The following is a 22,871-nucleotide window of genomic DNA, read 5'->3' as shown; positions in this document are numbered from 1 at the left end:
TCACAGTAAGCAAGTAACTCAAGAAAATCATGTCAATGAAACCTATATAAATTGACTCTGTATCTCTGCCTCAATTTGATGCATAGTTCTGATATTACGGTTTTGGAACATCCCAAACGTACATTTAAGGTTTGAATTTCCTAGTCTAGATAATAGAATCTACATTGCAAATGATAAAATTGGCATGTAAAAAATGTTAATGATTTCATCAGTGCCAATTGCTTTGCTGGTAATTGAAAATACTGGTCACGCGACTATCACATGACATAATTTAAGACTCAAAGGCACTGGTTAATTTGTTGTTGTATTAAAAAAAGCAATACACTAGGCATAGTAGTCCCAGAAGGCCAAAAAAACGGTATTTTGCACCAGCCTCATTTCCATGTAAGGGCCTTGTATGCCATATTTTTGACATGCGCATTCCATGGTTCTGGAAGCAAATTTGGCATGGCTCCATATCAGGAAATATTTGTCTCATAGCGGTTAGTAACCCTGCCAAGTTTGATGCTTTTATCAAAAAACGAACAATTTTGTCCCTTAACAGCTGGACTATGTAAGCAGATATACATGTAACTAGGTAATTAACTAATCTTTTTCTTGCTGCTGTGTTGTTTGTAAACTTTTTCTTTGAGTCATTATCTTTTGGTAGAGTTAGTTTCAGGCATCACTAAAACTGTGTTACTGGTGACTGATTTTGGTACTGAGTTGAATGGTCCTGTTGATACATAGTGTAATTCATCTGTGTGACCTTTATAACATTGATTTCTGCAATAAGTGGATTGAATTCTGTCTACAACAGCTGGAATAATGTTACACCTTGTTGTGACAAATTTGTTAAATATTCTATTCTGGAATTCTCAATTTGCTTTCAATAAACGTCATGGGATGTTCTCTAAGATAATGAACAAACATCTAGAGCTCTAATATTCCAATGAAATGTAGGATCACCATACATCTCGAAAACAAACATTCATCACCACCACCAGGAATTCTGGATGGTTCCCTGTCTCTAGAATGCAAAAGTCAATTGATTTCAATTGTTTACAAACTATGATCATTATTTATATCTAACATATCACAGTTATCAGAAATAGTTGTTTCATGTCTTTCCCAAGTACAGCACAGCTTTCATATTGATAGTTTATGGTCGCTCAAAAGACTTAATTATGAAACGTGGGAGCACAATAATTCCTCCCAAGAGGCTCAATTATCCAAGATCGGGCCCAATATTCCTCTAAAGAAACCCAGTTTTCCTCATACAAGGCTAAAGGTACTTCTAAAATTATGGAGCTTCGGCAAAGGTTGTTTATTTAAAATGCGCATCGACAAATCAATACCCAATATCATAGAAATATGAGGTTTATCACGACCTTAAGTCTCAAGCAACCTTTCATCCAGTCAGTTGGAAACAAAAATATGAAAGCTAAGAGAAGTAAATGTTGTAAAATATTAAAAAACTTACCTCAATTTCAAAGAATACTGATCAAGGATCTTCGTGTGCCATCAATGACTATCAGCAAATCATTGTTGATACGAATTGTTTGCAAGAGACCGCAAGATGGATATTTGTTGTGCTGATTGGCTCCAAAGTACATTCTACTCTTACTTACTTATTTTGGAAAACTCAGACGATGGCAACAGTGACTGCTGCGCAAGGCCAGTAGTCACAAAAACTGGATCATTGGATAACGCAATGTGAGAGTTTTCATTTGTAGCCATCCTGGTTTATGAGCCATCATACCATGCTCTCCAAATATGGTTAAAGCATATCCATGATTTTTTGGGGCATTTTTATTTTTATTTTAGTCTAGTTTTCTATATTTCAGGGACGTTTTTAATAAAACAATTATTCCACTTGCACTTGTTGAATATGAGAAGATTATAGCAAACTCAGTGCTACATGCCTTTTTGGCTATCTACCATTAGCCTGCAGTACAGGCAGATTAGCGGGCTCTAGTGCGATACACGAGCACGTGAAGTGCGAGAACGAACACAAAGCGTGAGGCAAGAAAAATCCGCCTGTAGTCACACCATTGTTTATGCTCTACTGCCCCCTTGAAATGATTGGCATGAAAGAATGAGGGAGAACAAAGCAATTCAATTTACTGGCGTGAAAAAATGTCTCAAATAACCAATTTACAAATGTATACATGATGCAAAACAGTCAACAGACGTGAACATCTAAATTTAGCTAAATTTAAATCATGTTTTGCCAAAATGAACAAAGGAGGTATAAACCTAAACATCAAGCTCAAGACACGAAAAGCTCGAACAAATTCAGGATGGAAGGAACATAACTTTGACGACAAGAACAGATCTCCAAGACTACAGCAGTCTCTGGCGACACCGGACAAAGCTAAATATGATCCGTGGTGAAAAGCCACATAGCTTAACACAGGTTTAATCTAACAACCAGGCACGGCATCACAATATAGAATGCAAGTAATCAACATTGATGCACACCGACTTTGTCTCTCCAGAGCGAATAATTTAAGAGATACATTTCTGCAATAGAAATGAAGCAAGAAAAACTACACTACTCGGCACATGGCAAATTACAGAGGTATCAAGCTCTCCAAAGCGATAGATAACAGCTGAAACTATGCAGAGCTCTGACCTCTAACAGTCTATTGGCTCCACTCTACTTTTAAAAAAATCATCTTGATAACACAACATTAAGTGCCCTTCAAAAACAAGTGAAGAGCAAAATAAAAGGTTAAGAGGCTGGAATTTATGGGAGAACGGCAAATGTAGAAATGTCACGAGCGGTAGGAGTCCATGTAGGCCTGTCACCCGAGTCAAACACATTTTGCTTTTTCTCATGTCTGACGTCATGTGGCTTAAAGCAACCAATCAACAAAAACCGTTCGCCAGGTGAACGGTTGGAAGAGGATAAACAATGGTGTGAATACAGGCAGATTTTTCTCGCCTCGCGCTTTGCGGTCGTTCTCGCACTTCACGCGTGCTTGTGTATCGCGCTAGAGCCCGCTAATCTACCATCTCATATCCAGCACATGCTTGTGGAATAACTGTTAAATAGTCCCTCTTTGAATTTTCTCACAAATTTTCATGGACTTTTGACCTGTTTATTTTTGTTGCATATAGTTTTTTATTATCACCATACTGAATCTCTTGTAAATGATGTTTCTCTCTTTTTGTTTATCTAAAATGGGGTATCCCTTTATTCATGATTTATTAAAACTGAGCATTCAGAAAGCACAAAATAAAACAATTGAGAATTAATTCACCACACTCTTATCGTATTTTACCCATTACATTAAAACACGCGAAACCATTGGTTTTGCTGGCCAATCTGTACTGGGCTATCTTAACCACTTCTAAAATCACTCATTTCACAATTGTAATTATGTGTGGGTTAATTAAATAATTATTGTATTAATAAAAGAATTTGTTATCAGATGACACCATTAAGATAGGTAAACTGGACAGTACTCCATCTGCAATATATATATATATTGAGTACCTCTTTCTCTAGTTCCTCTATTCTTTTCTCCTTCTCTTCTAATAATTCTTCCTCTACATGTCTCTGAACAAATCATTGGCAAAGGCAGCATTTAATAATTTTATACAAACAATAACCTCTACTTCTGGAAAAAAGATAACATTTGTGTGTAGTAAGTGCTCAGAGGAAACTGTGAGCTTTGAAGAACAAAAATCCCAGCCTCATGATTTGTAAAACAAGGTTTTTGTTTCCCTTCAAGCATGCTTATGCAAAGCTGCTCTTTTTGGAAGAACTCCTTTCCAAGCCGGTGAAGAGAAAATATTTGCAAATTTAATCAGGGTGCAATAGGTGACATATTCCAACCAAGCCTGGCACACAAGGAAATTAAAATACTTGAGCAAAAATAAAATCCAGATATATAAAAGCATAAATTGCAATATATAGAAAGCTCTTCAATATAAACTGATAATTTGAGCTCACATTAATTTTCTTACATTGACACAATCTGTTACAACGGGAGCCTTAGATTCTTGTTGGACTTCAAAGCTGCGGAGCTGCAGAAGAAGCAAATACATTTTAATTTCTAATGAGAAGACCATATCTCATGACAAGGGTAGAACATTGAGTTACAGTGTAAGCCTATGACACAGCTAATGCGGCTTTAACAAACCCAAAAACCGGTATACTACAGATGGCAAACATTTCAAAATACTGAAAGTTCCAGATTTTCATGAAATTGGTGACCCTCAGGAAAAAGCAATAAAATTTCAAAGCTGTTAACAAATCCCAAAGCTACCAACTCTCCAAAAGTAATGATGCCATGAAAGGAATGACCTCAAACCTGAAAACAATGAAATACATAGGCAACAGACTGTACAATGTACATAATCCTAAATAAACTGATCGGATGTTTGCTTCAGGAGACTATTATTCAAAGGGAAAATGTTTGGCTTTTTTCTGAAGTATAACTTGAAATAATTAGTTACATTAAATAAGTTTTAACCTCTTTATTTCTTGATATGACTTTGTCACAAAATTATATTCTGCCCAAGGATCAATCTACATATTGTTTTAATGTAGTAAAAAAGTAGGAACCCCACCCTGAAAGTCAATTTGCAACCCTACAAAAATAATTGCCATATGTCAGTACCTTTCCACATCCAAATTTAACAAGGTCTGATACCATTAGAACTTTACGGGTTTTTGTATGGTAAGAGTTGGACTAGAGGACCGTGTTTCTTAAGCATCTGCAAGTGACAACCATGTGAAAGCACTGGTAATGATGTGCCATTGATATGAGCCAAAGAACCAACACCACAATTTTTAATGTAGTTGTAGCAGTTTAGCACCATAGGAATTGTGTCCAGCCAAAATGTCAACAAACAGGAGGGTTAGGTGTTTTGTTATTTAAGCACAGACCTGTCGGAACTGAGGAAAATCTTCACTTCTCAGATATGTTACTAACTGTGACCAATTTGTGTATCAAAATCTGAATTACAATGTTTTCATTTTCCTTCTGTCAGCATACAGTTCACGTTAACTCTCAAAACATTGCTAGAGTCAAAAATGTAATTTTGAAATTTGTTTAATAGGTAACCTTAGTTACTGCAAACAGTTGCATTTTTGTAAAGATCTTATTTCAAAGGTCATTCAAATCTGATGAGATGTCTGATGTTCTCTTACTCAGTACCTTAATTTGTATCATACATTTTTTCGTTAATATAATTTTTTTATCAAATAATTATCATATAATTATCATGTAAAGCTTTAGTGAAGAATTTTAATGAGCCCAATAAAATTATGTCCACTATTTAACAATAGCAATAACAATAACAATAACAATAGCAATAACAGTAACAATAATAACAATAGCAATAGCAATAGCAATAACAGTAACAGTAACAGTAACAATAACAGAAACAGAAACAGTAACAGTAGCAGTAACAATAACAATAACAACAATAACAGTAACAGTAACAACAACAACAATAATAATAATAATAATAATAATAATAATAATGATAATAATTTAAAACATATTTATGCAGGATGACCATTTCAGCCATAAAAACTGCTATCAACATGGGTCCTGCATAAAATAAATAAATAAATATACAATAAAATAAAATAAAAATACACAACATCTAAAAAGCTACATGAAAATGTAAAAATATAAAAAAAAAAAAGATAAAAAGACTGGCACTAAATTTATACACAATTACTAAAAATATCTGCCCCTTTACAAAAAATTCTCTTTTACTCGATTCTAATTTAACACTGTCTTGCACAAAGTACACCTTGTGTGCTGAAAGCTAGGTACTTTCAAGCCCCCAACACCAAATACATGTATAAACAACACAAATAGTAAATACTGTTAAAACTAGTCACCCTGTCTAGAGTCTTCTGGTGTTGAACTCTGAGTTTATTTAATTCTTGGTTTAGCATTTCATTTTCCTCTTCCAACTCCTAAGAAGAATGTTACTCAACATTAATTAATTAAATAGATTGTATCACAGGGAACTTGGATGTTATTGTAGAGTGCTGATAGTACACCAGTGAGCAATAGAGAGGCTATTCCTGGATGCTATCAGCATACGTGGGACAAGACAAGCAGACACGCAATGCTTTAAATTGTCATAGATACTGATGAAATATCCAGTTGAGCATAGTTTTTCTGTTAATTTAAGGACGGTGCCTACTAAACACAAAGGTTTTTGCGCCAGGTTAAGACCATGCGGAAAAAGAAGATCTTTGCAAGGGCTATTGGAATCCCCAAAGAAAAATAGGGGTAGCCACGTATTTTTTTGAGATAATTAGCCTTGAATCTCAACATTTTCTGAAAAAAGAAGGAAAGGATATTTCTTCACAGATTTCCTTAGAATTTGCCTTTACATACAGAAAAGCAAGCACATTTATGGTAACATAAAAACCATTTTTGGTATGTTTGTAATTACAAATTCTTTGCAACAGCGCTTTTAGCATCTCTGACAGCCTTCCTCTGGTTCAGCTAAAATACAGTCTAAATACCTTTTGCTCATGACCAGAAACTAATCACGTGTTGAATTGGCTTGCCACTTCCATTTCATAACATAAAATGTATAGGGGTAATTTAAAAATTAAACAACATGTCTGTTTAAGGTCATTCCCCAGTATTGCATTGCGCATCCCTACTGCGCATAATTTCACACGTGGACCTCGCCACAGAGGTAAATCATCATTTTCTCGCAAACGAGTATGGTGACCTATCATTTTTTTTCTGTTGTTTCGAATTGAGTAATAAATTTCTCTGTGTAAAATAAATATTGACCAATTCTCAGTGTAGAACAAAAAACAATCGTCGGAAATGTGAATTTAGCAAGCAATTGTGACTACAATCCTGGTGCTATTATAAGGATTTATATGGGTATAAACAAGGTGCTGTTGCTCCTAAATGAACATGGGGACCCCTCATTTTTATTTCAAAATTTAATTTCCTATAACATAAACAATCAATAGGCAAAGTTTCACAAAAATCTCAGTGCAGGTTCTATTTCAGTGGAATGAACTTAATGGTAATGTATAAATGATACACTTTACATAGAGGACAGGACTGATCTTGCATATCTTGAAACCTTAGCTATAGGTTTGTTGTAAAAACGAGAAAAGCAGCATTCAGATGATCACCCTGCAGTCTGGAAAGTGTCATCTGGATTTACAGTAGCCCTGCTGGCTGCTGAAACAGGCACAGCTCTGGTACTGTGAGCTGAATATTTTGTTATATCAATACCAGCTAAAGCGAAAGTACATCGCACCCATCATGTAACAGTATCCCTGCTTACAGGCTTATAAGGTTTAATGTAACTTATTAACAGCTGTGATTAGCTGCTGCCTCTCAATGCTTTGGTTCTCACGAGGTATTCCTTAAGTGTAGTAGCAACACAAATACAGGGTCATTCAAATGATTCCAGAACAACTTGAGGGTTAGATACCCCTGGTTTGATTTGTTTGAGGTGGTTAGGGATGAAAAATGTGTATTTGTCATCACTCACAAACATGTGATTTGTCTAACAAATGAATAGTCTGGCCTCGCTGGCCCAATACTAATAGCAACAGCATTACAAGTTTTGACGTGAGTTGTTTAAGTGTCAATGATTCAACAGGATGAAGCATAGCCAGGTATGTTAAGACCACTTGGACATCCCAAACTTCCGTATACTTGGGCTTAGGTGGCCGTGACTGGAAAACACCTTTCAACAGGCGACAAACTAGCAGGTTCTGTCCAATTACAGAGCCATCATCCAAAGACACATAAGAAGACAATGCACTTCTAGCACAGTTGATAGCACTGTAAGTAAGTCCTTTGTCAAACAGTTCAGAAAGGAAATCCAAGACTGCTACTACAGGTGCTTGAAGATGATTGATTTTCCTTTAGAGACAAAATGCTGTCCATTTTTTTGACGTACCCGGAGTACTGTTTCTTAGTACCTCCTCGCCAGGATGCCATGAGCAATCCAACAGCTGACTTCGATACTCCTCTTGTTTCATAGTATTGCCTGACAACAGACATGCCATCAGTCTCATTTGGTTTCTTAGAGGATGTAGAGTCCCTGATTGTGGAAGGGTGAGGAGGTCCTTGTCTTGTGGGAGCATTAATGGATTTGCCACCAGAAGACTTAGTAGCTGGGGCCACCAAACCTGTGTCGGCCAGACGGGAGCTATCAACAGCGCTTAAGTCTGATCATTCTCCAATTTCTGCAGACATCTATTAAGCAGAGAAAAGGGAGGAAAAATGTAAACAAACTTTCCACTCCAGGAAAAAAGAAAAAGCATCCACGTGGCAGGCCCCAGGGTCAGGTTTTCAAGAAACATACTTTGGAAGCTGGTTGTTTAGCCTGCATGCAAACAGGTCAATCTCAGGAGTGCCAAGTATGTCAGTAATCTTAAGAAATATACCAGGTTGAAGCTGCCACTCAATTCTCTCATTTAACTGTCTGGAGCTTTTGTCTGCCTCAAAATTGAGGACACCAGAAAAATGGCATGCAGTCAACCAAATCTCATTTTGCACACAGCACATCCAAACACTTTTGGCAAGTTTGTTGCACAGGGGGGATTTAGTGCCCCCCCCCCCCCCCCCCATTGCATTGAGATAACACACGGTGTTAGAGTTGTCACTTTTTATGCACACATGCTTCCCTCTCAATAAGAACAGAAAGGACTTCAAACCAAAATATACTGCTAATAATTCAAGTTCATTAATTGCTTTTGTTTTCCAAGTGGGGACCACATGCCTTGGGCAGACTGCCCCCCAACCTAATGTTGATGCATCTGTTGCCATTTCTATAGCTGGGTTGCCCATGGTGATATTTTTGCATGCGGTAGGTAGGTTAGTCACCCACCAGCTAAGGTCACTGACAGATTCTGAGGAGAGGGTTGTAGTAGCTTCATAGCTGCCATTATTTTGTGGTAAAGCTGTATTTTTATCAATTTCAAGACTCCTGTAATAAAGAGGTCCATACTGGACAGCAGGCAAACTAGAGACCAGGAGTCCAATGACTTGGGCAACTTCTCTTATGGAAATTATACTTTTCTTTAAAAGTTGCTGGCATGCCAAAATTATTTTCTCTCTTTTTTCTGCTGTAAGAAATACTTTCATGTTGACAGAATCTAAAAGAAAGCCAAGAAATGCCAGCTTCTGACATGGTTGCAACACTGACTTTTCATGATTGATCAGGAATCCTAGAGACTTGAATAGGTTTAGGGTAGTGAGAATATTACTTCTGCACTCTGTCTTCGAGTCCCCCTGTAAATATGAGTCACCAATATACCCAACATTCAAGTAGCCTTGGCTAAGCAATGTGCTATACACTGGTTTCAAGAGTTTTGTAAAATATCTTGGTGCTGACGCTAGACCATTAGGTAGGCATGTGTATTGAAACAACCTATTTCTCCAGAAAAACCTTAACTATTTCCTGTCCTCAACAGCCACAGGAACACTGTAATATGGATCTGTTAGGTCTGTAGAGGCCATATAACAGTTTTTCTTCATTAACTGAATAGCACATGTTAAGCTTTTGATTTTCCGTACTCTATGGATGCATTCAGTCCTTTTAGATTCAACATTAATCTGTAAGAACCATTTTTCTTCTTCCTGAGGAAAATGGTAGAGACATACTGACCAGAAGTAGGGTCAGTCTCCTCAAGAACTCCTTTACCAAGCAATTGCTGTATTTCACCATCAATAATTGCAGCCTCTTCAGAATTAAATCTAATTGGAGGCTTGGGATATTGTTGGTAGGGGTTTTCAGGGAACTCAAGATGACATTGTTCAACCATGTCAAGAATTTTTCTGTCTGACGTTGTGTCCATCCAGACAGAGAGAAAATATTTAAGCCTGCCAGCAACTCGTAACACTCTGTCCCTTACCTTAATATTTTGGTCACGGTTCAGTTCTAGTTCTTCTGAACAGCCTTCTTCCCCTCCCCTCCTTCTTGCTGAAAGGGGGGCGGTGGTAGTTTCTTGACAGCCCAGAGTAATTACTCCTATATTTGCCTTGGTATCCGTCAGAGTGGCCATCATTCCTAGATCTTTTGAAGCTCTGCTTAGTTTCTCTACTAAGCTTGGAAGTGATTTGGTTGGTATCAGTATCAGTTGGTATCAGTAATGTCTTTTACCACTTTAGGTAGGTCATCTCCAAAAAGCTCAGTTGTTACTGGGTTTGATGGAGCACAAAGATAGCGGTAGCTTGTGTGGAGCTCAGGTTTTAGAGCCTCTCTACGTCCCAGATTTAACTCTATGTTGGCATTAGCCATCAACAGAACGCCATCCATGAGTTGGTTAACTATCTGACCCTTTGATGGCATATCTGGTTTGCTGATCAGGTCATTTACAACCTGGACCACTGCAGTTGAACCTTTAATAAGGGATTTTTGCACCCTCTGGAGTTTGCGATCTGAGGTACGTGCCCTCTCTGAAAGATTGTTCCAGATTGCTAGATTAACAATGGTTTCAGCCAGCATTGCACAGTTTTTTGGCTTGAGGTACCGTTTTGATTTCATGCAGCTTATCTTCCTCAGGTTTGTCTTTCAATAACTTCTGGACAATAGTAGCTAAGTTTCCATGAATTTCAGCACCATCTTGTTCAGAGACATTAAACTTCTTTTTGAGTTTATTAAGTATGTCACTATTGTCTTTACTCAGAACCATGCCATCATCAGTTTTTTGTTTTTTACGAGCGGGTTCCTCAGGTTCTTTGTCTGACTCGCTGCCACTGTCATCTGACTTGGAGTCGGAAAGTGCGGGAGCGTTATCATCACCTTTGGCATCGTTTTTTACCTTGAGCAATGTGCCCAAACTGCTAAATACCTTGTTCATTTCCACAGCAAGGTCAGAGAAAGCCTCTTTGAGGAGGGCAGCCACGTCTGTGGTTGAACTTTGGCCAGGAGTAGCAGATTGCTGTAAGTCGCTATGTCGCTCTTTTGGCGGCTTTTTCCCTTTGAGGAATGGCTGGGTTTTGTTACAGTTTTTGTGACCACTGCCTTCTTTGAAGCGTTAGAGCCAGTAGAAGGTGCTTTTTCACCCTTCTTTTGCTGTTTTGCATCACATTTAAATGATTTTGTGGGATCTTTAGTCCCAGGGATGGGCTCGGCTCTGCATCTGCTGACAGCGAGCCGCCATGCTTCTCCACACGTGTTTTACTTGATCCTGTGGAAAGTTCTTCGTTCCAGTCGTTCAAACTAGAGTCCAACACTGAGCTGAGCTCTAGTAAACTCTCGGTGGTAGTTGCGTTTTTTAATTGCAATGGTTCGTCCATTCTAAGTGCTGAATAAAGCTGTATTTTTGGAAAAAATCCTCGTATACAGCAGTAAAAAGCCAACCTGATAGGAACAAATGTTGCACTGATTGGCGCATGCACTTGCTATCTCATGGAATCTCTCAGCATGGTAACGAGGTAGAACCATGCGTTTTTTTTAAAACTTTTACAGTGCCCGTTACATTTTTTCCTGTCACCTCCCCACGAAGTAAAACATTTGCGTCTCTCACATTTGTTTTGTTTACGCCATCTGCAGGTACATGTTTACAGTTGGATTTCAGCACAATTTTTGACAGATAACAGCTAGTTTTTCAGCTGGAAGACGTTAACAGTCAGTGGTTAGTGATATGCTGCTCTTCTGGTAATCCTGGGTTAAGTACAGGTTCATTAAACTTGATTTGGTCACAGTAGAAAAGTTTTGCTTTCATTTTAGTCATGTACTTGGTAGTGTAGTTGATTGCGTCAATGTCAACGAAGCACACACATGGAGTTTAAACCATGCTTTGTGTGATGCACAGAACATGTGCGTGCTAACAAATGTAGGCACCGTCCTTGAGAACAGCAAAAGTGGTGATCATCTAATTAACTAGCCTGCGTAGCAAGCGTTTCCGTGGGGTTTGGAAGCAAAGAAAGACCGAGGAACAGGATTTTCGGTGTTTTGTCTGCGTGGAAAATGGGGCGAGAGCCAAAAAAAAGAAAGAGGAGGGTGGGAGAGGGGAAGGAAGGAAACGCTTGCAGACAAACCCCTAGATTTTGAAAACCTCCGTTCGCCAGCGAACCGAGCTCGTGATTGGGTGGGCTAGTGCAATATTATTGACATGTGTCGATCAAAGGTATTTTAATACTTTTGAGTGCCAGACAAAAGGGGAAGACGTGTTCGAAGCTTGGTTACAAAACGCTTTAACTTTTCTCACTGAACAAGGATTTAGTCGTCAGCTTCGACAGTACGGTAGAAATCCTCTAGTGCAATGCCGACACTTTAGTTTTTCGAAGCCGGCACATTATTGCAGAAGCAAATGCGACACAATTTGCAGCTGTTCCTTTAATTTTAACATCACTTTCTTGAATGCCACATGCGCCAAGCACAAGATAATCAACCATGGGACAGAAAATTCGCACTACTGCATGGGAAAACCTAGTGATTTCGTCTCGCTTGTTACATGGCAACATGTTGTCGTAGGTACTCTGACATTTCTTTAGAAGCATTTTTGTTGACAGCATTCAGAACCTCTGGGTACAATTCTGAATGATTTGTTATAGTGTTAGCTGCAGCATGCCAGTTTTTGTCACATATTTGCCTTACCAAAAATTTAGTCATCTCGTCGTGGGGAATTCTTACGAGGACATTTTATAAACAATTTTGACTTGGAGGCCGCCTAGGGGAAGATTATCTTTATTCAGATACTGGTCAAGATTATCGTTATTTCCCCTCTCAGATGTTAGCCTGCAGAACAGGCAGATTAGCGGGCTCTAACGCGCGCCTGCTCGTGTATCACGTTAGAGCCCGCTAACCCACCTGTTCTGCAGGCTACTTGAAGCCTCTCCTGCCCAAATTCCAAAGTTTGCCGAGAAGACTTTCTGTTGTTTGTTTTTGCTGCAGGCAATAACACTCGAACCAATTTGCGGATCTGGCATTTCCAGCAAACGCTTCTTTCCTGGAATTGCCTTTGTGGGAGTTGACTTGCTAATTTTACCTTGTATTGATTCCTGGATGAATGAATACAGTGATCCAAGATTTCGAATCATGCGAGCACAAGGATTACTAACACGACTGGAATACTTCTCACATTTTAACTTTCTGGCAGATTTGTGCTAAAACTTCACCCTTGCAGTCCTTCCTTTTAGATGGATTGAGTAGAAATATAGCTTGATCATCAAGATTTCTCCGTTCCCACTGTACGCTTGTTGTTTCAGACATGTTTTGACAAGTAAAGTTTATTTTGGTTCAAAGTTCACTTCTACTATGAAAGGCCGAAGATTTTATTGGTTAATTTATGACAGCCGATGACAGCACGAAATCTCAGTGTGTGCACTCAGGCATGAAAGGCTAAGTGGGCAGTTTTCAAAATCCAGGGGTTTGTCTGCAAGCGTTTCCTTCCTTCCTTCCCCTCCCCCTCCCCCCTCTTTTACTCACTCCATTTTTTGCGCTGTAATTCTTTGCTCCCAAACCCCACAGAAACGCTTGCTACGCAGGCTACTAATTAACTCAAAAGTCACTTAAGGTGGCTCAAAACAGTTTCCAGCAGTTAGATTTTGATGGGTTGTTATAATCACTCTTTATCACTTGATGCTACAATCATGGTACCAAAAAACTGCCCAATCATTGGTGAACATGTCATCATTTTCAAGACACAGTAGGTTAGTATAGCAACAGTATTACCTTCTAAAAACACCCTTAATTACAGCTTATAGGCTTATAATTCAAAAACAGCACTGTGAATTTATTTTATATTATCAAATTTTAATAAACATGGTAAGACGCAACTTTTGGCAAAGTTTTAAAAAAATTCTGTACATAGGGTTCAGAGCCACCTTAAATTTTCAAAACTTTAAAAACCAAGAATTCAATTCGACCCATTCTATTATTTAAAACAGCAAAATTCAACCCAAACAAAAGTCTTGTTAACCTTGATATCTCCCAAAAGATCCTGATTAGCTGCTCTTGGAGATGACAGGGGTGTTGAAGCCATAGATGAAAAGGATTCCTATAATGTCAATAGAACAAACTTATCATTAATTACACAAACCAAAAGACCATATGACTAATTATTAGCAAAGCACAAGAGAAATGGTTAATTTTTTAGCTGTTTTCCAGCATAGTTGTGCTGTTACTAGTCAGATTTCTTACTAGTAATTTTCAATGGACAACTCTAGCCGTTAAAAAAATGCAATTTTTCTGAAACAGGTGCAGTGGCAGTACAATTTCTACACACCATGCTACTATTTTCACATCCAATACTATTCATTGCTCCCAGGGATTCACATCAAGTGTCGTGCTTCTATCTTACAAAGGAGGCATGTAGGACTAAATTTAGTGTTAAAACTATTTTTTTAACCCTGGCCCCCAAACTTTTGGTTATAACTAGTTTAGGTCAATTAGCATGTGGTATTGACTTGTAGAATGACCATATTGCCTGTGCCTCTGAGGTCCCTTGTGACTATCAATTGATGTTACATTGTGAAGCTTTTTTGCAGTCCTTTTCAGTAGTCTGAGGGTTACTTCAGATGCCCATGGGGCAGACATGTGAGCGAGAGAGTGTACATGGAACATAATCAAAGGACTTCTTTCCCCTGCAATGCACTACCATCTTCATTTGCAACACACAAATAACATACTGAAACTGACATCCAAAATAGCCAATGCATAAATATAATGTGTGCCTAGATTTACCTGTGGTGATAAATTGCCACCATTTACTGAGCTTGTAACCTGAAGAAAAAACAAAGTTAGTACAAAGATGCTGACAATTTTACCACAATGTTTGAGGTAAAATATGCAGGTTTATGGACTTTGCCTATGGCTTGGTCCATACACCTGCAAAAAAAAGGAACTTGATCAATATTTCTCCAGTAAGAACCTCATGCTAGTTTAATAACACAATAAGATTATAATTACATACTTTTCGTTAGTGAAATGCCATGAGCAAAATACTACAAAGGGTCCTTGTAATTAGATATCAATTTTCATAAGAGCCTGTAGAAACAAACTTTGTTAAATGAATGTAGCATATAGGCTTACCCCAGTATTACTTGACATTGTTGACACTGTTTTAGTGTGCAGTGAAACTGATGTGTCAGCCTCTGATTCTTCAGGACTGCTGAACTGTGAAATAACCTCACCCTAGCATATCAACAAAAGAGTTTCAACTAATTTGAACTACTTCATATGAACACTGAGGTCACACAGTAACAGTCTAATAACTAGACTTATTATCCAACTGCAGCAAATACCGTCCAAATTACAGTACAAATATACAGCGATATTGTACAGTTATTTGTACAGTAGAAAACCTGTTTGCTGGACTTGTCAGCACGTTCACACAAAACTGTCACACTCTCCCTCCTTTACTGATAAATTTGTTGACTACAGCAGTTGGATAATAAATCTCTTATTAGATGTTTTGGTGTGTATCGCTTTATATTCTTACTCATTGTTTGCATTTCGATGATAGGGCTTGTCAAAACATGACACAACTCGTAAAAGTATACAGTGATACTAAACACCAAAACATCTAATAAGATATACTTATCTATTAGCACTCCTTGTCTCCTCAGGGTAATGCTTGTAACTTAAAATGTGGACATAACAATGGCAAACTAATATACTGACACATTTGTCGAATAACGGATGACCTGACTAGAAATAAGTACAACTCTGTTTTAAACTGAAATACTGGCTTCAAAGTAATCAAAATTACGAAACATTCAAAGGATGAAATCTGGAAAAACAATCATGTAAAAAGGACTCAATATATAATCACATTTCGTGTACTGCTCTCCTCTTCATCATGTTCAGTATCCTCTGATGTTTCACCTGACAAACAAAATTTTACAACCATAATTATTCATTTTGGAACGTAGATGTAGTTTAAACACACACAGTTCAGCTAGAGTAGTAGATTGAAGCTAGAGAATGTAGCTAGCTGTTGTTTATGTTTGCACCAGTCTATGTTGCAGAATTTCCCCTTGCCACCTTTATTTAATCCAATTTTACAAGTTTGATTTGTCCTTACTTTCTAGAAAGAGTTTTAATGCACAGTCTTCTCTAACAAGCAAGATATTTTGGTACGAAACATAACCATATTACCTGCATCCCATGTTGCTATAGATGGAGCACTGCGCATAAGATCAATAATATCTTGGTAATGACACAAACGTGCATAGTCCTCAGCTGTCAAAATAGTGAAAAAGTATTGAAAATCATATTTTTGGAATGCCAACTAAGCATCCCAATTTTGATTAGATATGTACCGGTAATTAACAGTGCTTTGCCTAGTTCTTGGCCTGGCCTAATTCTAGTTTGTGCCCATAATTGTGATTCCTCAGTAGTGCATTGCCCATCCCTACTGCGCACGATTTTCGTGTTATTAGCACGCGCAAATGAGCACGTGCACATACACAACGTAAGAGATTTCCCTCAAGCTAAGCTCCACACCGAAATAAATGCTTGTTTTCTCTTAAACGAGCATGGTGACCTTGGGTTGGACACCTCAGTTGATAGTAGCGTTGAGTGTCAATAGCATCAGTCTTTTTTATTTCTTTTTTCTTTTTTTAAAGACTGACACTATTGACACTCAACACTACTATCGACTGAGGTGCTCAGTACCACAACCATGGAAGCTTTACGGACTACCGAAACTGCACAAACCTGGTATACCGATGCGACCTATAGTATCATTCTGTGGGTCCCCTACATATGAACTGTCCAAGTACTTGACGACCATACTGCAACCCCTTACTGACAAATCAAGATACAAACTACAATCTACGGAGAACTTTATTGGCATCATTAAGACAGTACAGATACCCGACGGCTACAAACTTGTGTCTTTTGATGTGAAATCACTGCTCACCAGTATTCCACTTCAGTTGGCATTACAGTGTACCGAGATCGCTATACAACAATCTACTATTAAACTACTGTTACCGACAGAAGACATCATGGGATGAACCTAACAACAGGCAGGGAGCAGTTTACAAGATCAAATGCTCCAACTGCCAGACCTCCTACATTGGTGAGACTGGCAGAAACCTTCACACTAGACTGACTGAACACAAACAAGCCACGGGAAATGGTGACGCCAACAATCACATTGCTGTACATCACCAACTGACAAACCACAACATCGACTGGGACTCTGCTCAGTGCTTAACCTACAATACAAACTATTTTCAACGACTGATTCTGGAAAGCTGGTAAACTAACCTAGAACAAACGCCTCTTAGCAGATGTCAACAACTACCTGCACCTGCAAAGGACATCCATGACAGAGATGAAACTGGCAAACAGACTTCTAACTGACCGACTTAATTTGACTAACAGTAAACGGATCAAAAACCGACCAATTTGACTAACAATAGACGGATTGAAACCAACCAATGACTGATGACAAACTTAACACCAGTCTTTTAGCCAATACCATCATGGCTAAACTGACCAATCACGTTCAACGGACCAGACTTGTAACATCATCGACTGACAAACACTATTCACTTGACTCTGAAGATGACTTCCACTCAGGTTGTCAAAACATCAGTCACCAACAACGGTTCTTTTCAGAACTACCCTCACTCAGACGATCACACTATACGAACTACTGATACTCCTGGGTTCAAACCATTTACTGTGTAAAACACAGCATTTATTTTGCAAATGAAATAATTTCTTTGCAACGAAAATCACACTCACCAAACAGGCGAGTGATCTATTATTTGCACTTGCCCGACACTTAAGAAATTCGCCTGGTGACCTATATTTTTTATTGCATAATTTTGGTGTACAAATTATCCTCTTTAATAAAGTTAAAAAATTAGGACAACAATTGTTCGGAAAGAGAAAAAGATATAGCTAAAAGAGTGTACAAAACCGATACAGGAGGATGCGAACTATGACCTCAAAAACAACATTTCGAGGAATGTTTTGAGTCAGTGTCATTTAGAATTGTGGGATTTTGCCATAAATTATATATATGACATTGTTCCATGTGCCCAATACTGTCTACCTAATATCAAGATATTTTCCAGTACTGCTTTAACAACCTTTGCTTCCAGCTACCACAAAATGTAGTGTGAACTGATGAAATAACAGGCATGATTAGGAACTAGTGAGACAATCTCAGATAGTGCAGAGTATAATTTACGGCTCTGATGCAGTAGTCATACAGGTCCTCCTCACCCCTGCTGTTCTCTCCCTTGGTAGTCAACTATGCCTTTTCCCCTTTGCAGAGTATGAGAGCATGTTTTTAACTTACTGCTGGAGGTAAATGGAATATAAAAGTTAAATATCTGCTGAAAAGTCGAAGAGGAACGATTTTGTTTTATTCAAAACGGAAATTTTCATTTCATCAATAAACAAGAATTAATCTAATTATCAAATAGTCACGTCAAATCACGGAATAGTGTGTTCTAATTCTGTTGCCAGCTGAGTTGGTGTAAACAATAAAACCACATCAAATTAATACACAATGCTATCGAGTAATACAGATGAGGAGTGTTTCAACAAGTATTGAAGGTAGAGATCTTTCCTTGACCGAAATTATATCCCACATCGGTGAGCGAGTCGCGTCATTAACTGATGAAATTAATTGGAGGTTTCAGTAAGTGCCACGGAAACTGCAGCAATAATAACAAAGTTTCTTTTGTCACAAATGTACTAGTTTTACATGTAACTAACGCAGGAAAGTTTCGGCTGAATATGATCTTTGGGCTCTCTTTCATAGAAGAGGAAAGAAACAACCTGCTAGGGAGAAGCAATATGTTCCGATTCTCTATTTCAACCCTGGCAAACACACAATAGTTATAAAACAGCACACGACATTTCTTGAATCGAGCTAGGGAAAATTCCAGAAGATACCCAGTCACAGTAACATTCATTGCACTAAAAGAGGAGAACTGATGTTACCTGAAATATAACTGCTATCCCCAGCCAAAACGAGAGTGTGATATCACTCATTACAAAAAGTAAAAAAAAGTGCATCTGACTTCGAGAACAGAGTCTATCAGACTAGCAATGCTAGAACGCATGTGTCTTATATGTTATGAAATGTACCTTTCACCTAACATAAAGTCGACTTTGATGCTTAACTAATCTGCGCATGCGTTTGGAGCAAATTGCTTTTGTTCTTGAGAGAATGGCACCACAAGGATAGCATGAGATTTGCAAAACCGTATATATATTTTTGTCATGTTATTAAAGAAGGCAACGTAAGTATGACACGTTTTGCGCAATGTACTCGGGTACCTACCACACCCAGTCCCCCCTTCCTACAAGGCTAATTGATTAATTGAAATTAATTCATTAAACAAGTTTACACCTTATAGCGTTAGTGCCTTAGTGAACAGCAGCCCCCTAAACCATCCCAATAGTGCACTCTGCACTAATAAATGGGGTAAGATCGGCCCATCATATCTCTTAAGCAAGAATGGTGACCTATCTTTTTTATTGCATTTTTTGATACAGTGCTTGGTAGGGAACTTTCAGGGAAAGTTTCAAAAAAATTGTTCAGCAACTTTTATTTCTGAGGAATCACCTTAACATACCTGTATGGTCACTGCTATCTGTCAGCTGTGGATTAGCACCTCTTTTTAGAAGCATCTCTACAGTTACGGAAAGTCCAAGTAATGAGGCATACATTAGTGCAGTCCTGAAAAACAAACCAAGTCAGGAACAGTCAACCATGTATACAATGTACAGTGTATATCCCTATTTCAATAGATACCTGAAAAAGTGATAACATAAGCGCAAGTTTACACATTGTTACACGGTACAACTGTGCAGACCAGATAACATTTTCTTACTGCTATACCAATAAAATGTAGAGCCTCAGATTCACACTTTTTTTTCCTTGCAACATAACAACATAAGACATGTTTGCATTGCATTGTGGACATACTGACACAATGACATATTAGCATCATAACAGCAACTGAACACAAGGACATAAGGATAACACTGATCTGTTCCTTATGTCATTATTTTTTTAAAACAAGTGTGAATAACATTGACTTATGATGACAGTGACATTGAGGATGAAGAGGATGATGATGATGCGTTAAATTAAATATGGTAAGCATCCTTAGGCAAATACTTGGCCAACGAAAGGTGAAAAATATGGCAATTTTCATTTTCACTACTGCATTTTTTTAAGTTGTTGTTGTTTTTTTGTCTTTTTTTAATTAAGTAGGTTGCTACCAGTATAAATTTATCATAAAATGAATGGTTGCTTGGAGCCTCATTTCCGTGCAGGAAATTTGACCACGTGGCAAATGGCAATATTATCAGTGCAACCATATCATGGAGGGATCAATTTTGAGAAAGTTTGACAAGCTATTGTGAACATTTAAAAAAGGTTACATGCATTTGTCTGGTCCAGCTTCGCTTTCATGCTGGGTCATGTGACCACCTCTTAATCAGGAGCTGTCGCTAAATGATCAAATTGCATATTTCTGCAATTTTGAGTAAGTTTGACAAGCTTTTGCAAACATTAAATATAGTAATATGTAATATTCTATTCCAGCCTGGTTTTCATGCTAGAAAATCATGTGACCACTTCATAATCAGCAGTTGTCACTAAATAATCAACTTATGAATATCTGCCAAGTTTGGTGGTTAACTGATAGTAATTGATGAGGTTATGGAGAATTTAATGTACTAGCCTCGTTTTCAGGTTGGCTCATGTACGTCCGATTTTCAACCCTCCTTAAAACCCGTCCTAGCAAGTTGCAGAGTTGCCACCAAACTTTTCATGTTTACTAGACCCTAATGAACACTTTTAGACTGGTGGCTTGCCTTCAGCACGAAATTCCCACAGGATTACATTTGCTCCCAGACTAATGAGGTTAAGTCTGGTTGCCTTGCTGGCCCCTTCAAAACCTCATCTTTCAAAAACTTCCAGATTCAACCGTTGGCCTTGTCCTTAAAAAAAAAAAATTGTAAAAAGTGGCGTACTTTCTTCCATCTATCCTTCCCAAAAAGTCCTCGAAGAGTTTAAATGCCAATATACCCATTGAAGATTTCACCCTCCAATATATCTGAATGAATGATGCCATTTCCTTGGTACTTGAACATGGTCCAGTGCAGGCTGTTACATGTCCAAAACTGATATTCAATATGCCTTCAGAATTATCCCTGTTCATCCCAAGGATTGGGAAATCCTCAGAATGTCCTGGGAAAGCCACTAACATTTTGACAAAGCTCTTCCCTTTGGCCTATAAAGTGTCTATTTCCTTAAAGGCCCAGTTTCACCCTCAATACATTGCGTGCCTCTCACTTCACTAATGAATTTTGTGCAGTAGAAAATTATCTATGAAGTGAATCACTTCAAAATCCATTTTAATCCATGGTTATTTTCAGGTTCTGTAATTAGAGTAAATAGGCTTCTTTGTTATTATATTCTTCCTTTTCATCAGTATTTTGGATAAAGTTTTTTCAACTAGGCCTTTTCCCCTTTACAGAATATGCGGAGCGGACAAAGACGTGATAAGGCATAATCTTAGCAGTGTGTATGATTCATGTTTGTATTTTCTTTCAAGGCCCAAAAATAACTTACAATTACCGTTTGTCAAGACAGTTTTGAATTTTATCGTAGTATTTTACTTAACTTTGAGTTTCATTCATTTTAAATTCAATAATATGTAGACGTAGAAAATGTGACAATTTTACTTCTCACGCCAACATTTGTAACTTGATACTTTTGTTTTCCTCGCCAAGGTATGCAATATGATACCCTTGTTACCTCAAAAATATAAGAATAGATGTGTATTTTGTTTTACTCACTGCTGGAGATAAAGGAACAAAGTCAAATATGTGATGAAAATTTGAAGAGGAACAATGTTGTTTTATTCAAAACGCAAATTTTTATTTCACCTATAAACAAGAACTAATCTAATTATAAAATAGTCACGTCGAGTCACAGAATAGTGCATTCTTATTCACGTCAACCTAGTAAACAATACTATCTATCAATACAACAGAGGAGTGTTTCAACAAGAAGTATTGAAGGTAGAGATCATTACTTTGCCGAAATTATATCCTTCACCAGTGAGCGAGTCACCTCAAAGACTGATGAAATTAATTGGTGTGTAGACTACTCCAGCAAAATAGGGAAAGCGACACCAATGGCAAGATAGACAGACAACGAATTTTGGAACTGAGAATGCAGTGATTGTTTTAAACATCTGAGTCGAAGTGAAGATGCATTTCCAGAGTTTTAAATGTGTTTTCCACTCTCACGCGCGATGTCAATGGGTCGTGAGACCCAGGCTTTCTTATATATGCTAAAATGTCCATGTCGAATAAATCGAGTCCGTCATTGCTGAGTATTTTTTCTCACTCTCAGCTGAGTGAGTAGTGCCTTAAGACACCTAAGAACATGCTTAAGGAAAAAGGAAAGAGATCTTCAAAAGTCGGCTTCATATTTATATTAGTGGGCCACCAGTCAAAAAAAAAGCTCTATTATCAACTAGGAAAAGAGAGACCAGGGGAAAGCTACCAAGGTCTTCTCGACTTCAGTAGAAGGTAAGGGTTATGCCAAATTCAGAGGAAGATTATACATAGGAGAGATTATCTGATTGAGGCCACTGAGATTTTGAGTTAAAGAATGGTTATTTAACATAAACATGGTAAAAATAGTCATAGGTTCGATTGTACTTTAGGTCCAAATACTGACTGGAAAAAGGCTGAAAATAGCAATTCCAAGCGTCTAAATTTCAAAATTTCTCCGGGGGAGCATGCCCCCACATCCCCTAGGAGGTTAGCAACTTCAGCGCTCGAAAGCATGCCCAAGCCCTTAGAAAGGATGCCCCAATATGCCCCCCAGCATGCCCCCAGCCCCTAACAAAATCTTGAAAAATTGAAGTAGCTAAGAAATCTTTTCCTTCATTCTGAGTTGAAATGCGATG

The 22,871-nt window shown here is 38.0% G+C and overlaps 1 protein-coding gene and 1 long non-coding RNA gene across 4 annotated transcripts in view; both read right to left on the bottom strand.

The window, feature by feature from the left end:
- The window catches only part of LOC145479292 (uncharacterized), an 83,549-nt gene that overhangs the window by 45,643 nt on the left and 15,035 nt on the right, over positions 1 to 22,871 (bottom strand). For all 3 annotated transcript variants that reach the window (XM_081457620.1, XM_081457637.1, XM_081457627.1), the window contains 9 exons: positions 19,512 to 19,615; positions 16,060 to 16,143; positions 15,734 to 15,786; positions 14,992 to 15,093; positions 14,644 to 14,682; positions 13,880 to 13,957; positions 5,852 to 5,929; positions 3,958 to 4,017; positions 3,485 to 3,547 (listed from right to left, as the gene is read on the bottom strand). In XM_081457620.1, the coding sequence (XP_081313746.1) occupies positions 3,485 to 3,547; positions 3,958 to 4,017; positions 5,852 to 5,929; positions 13,880 to 13,957; positions 14,644 to 14,682; positions 14,992 to 15,093; positions 15,734 to 15,786; positions 16,060 to 16,143; positions 19,512 to 19,615 (661 nt within the window). The remainder of the gene's footprint in view (positions 1 to 3,484; positions 3,548 to 3,957; positions 4,018 to 5,851; positions 5,930 to 13,879; positions 13,958 to 14,643; positions 14,683 to 14,991; positions 15,094 to 15,733; positions 15,787 to 16,059; positions 16,144 to 19,511; positions 19,616 to 22,871) is intronic.
- Positions 6,659 to 10,018, bottom strand: LOC145479833 (uncharacterized). Its single transcript, XR_014048462.1, has 2 exons — positions 9,866 to 10,018; positions 6,659 to 8,204 (listed from the first exon to the last, which is right to left on the bottom strand). It is a non-coding gene; the product is annotated as an uncharacterized LOC145479833 (long non-coding RNA).

The sequence above is a fragment of the Orbicella franksi genome, chromosome 1 (genome assembly GCF_964199315.1).
Source record: "Orbicella franksi chromosome 1, jaOrbFran1.1, whole genome shotgun sequence".
Classification (NCBI taxonomy): Eukaryota; Metazoa; Cnidaria; class Anthozoa; order Scleractinia; family Merulinidae; genus Orbicella; species Orbicella franksi.
Note: the sequence above shows the minus strand (reverse complement) of the source record. Positions and strands in the feature narration are given on the sequence as shown.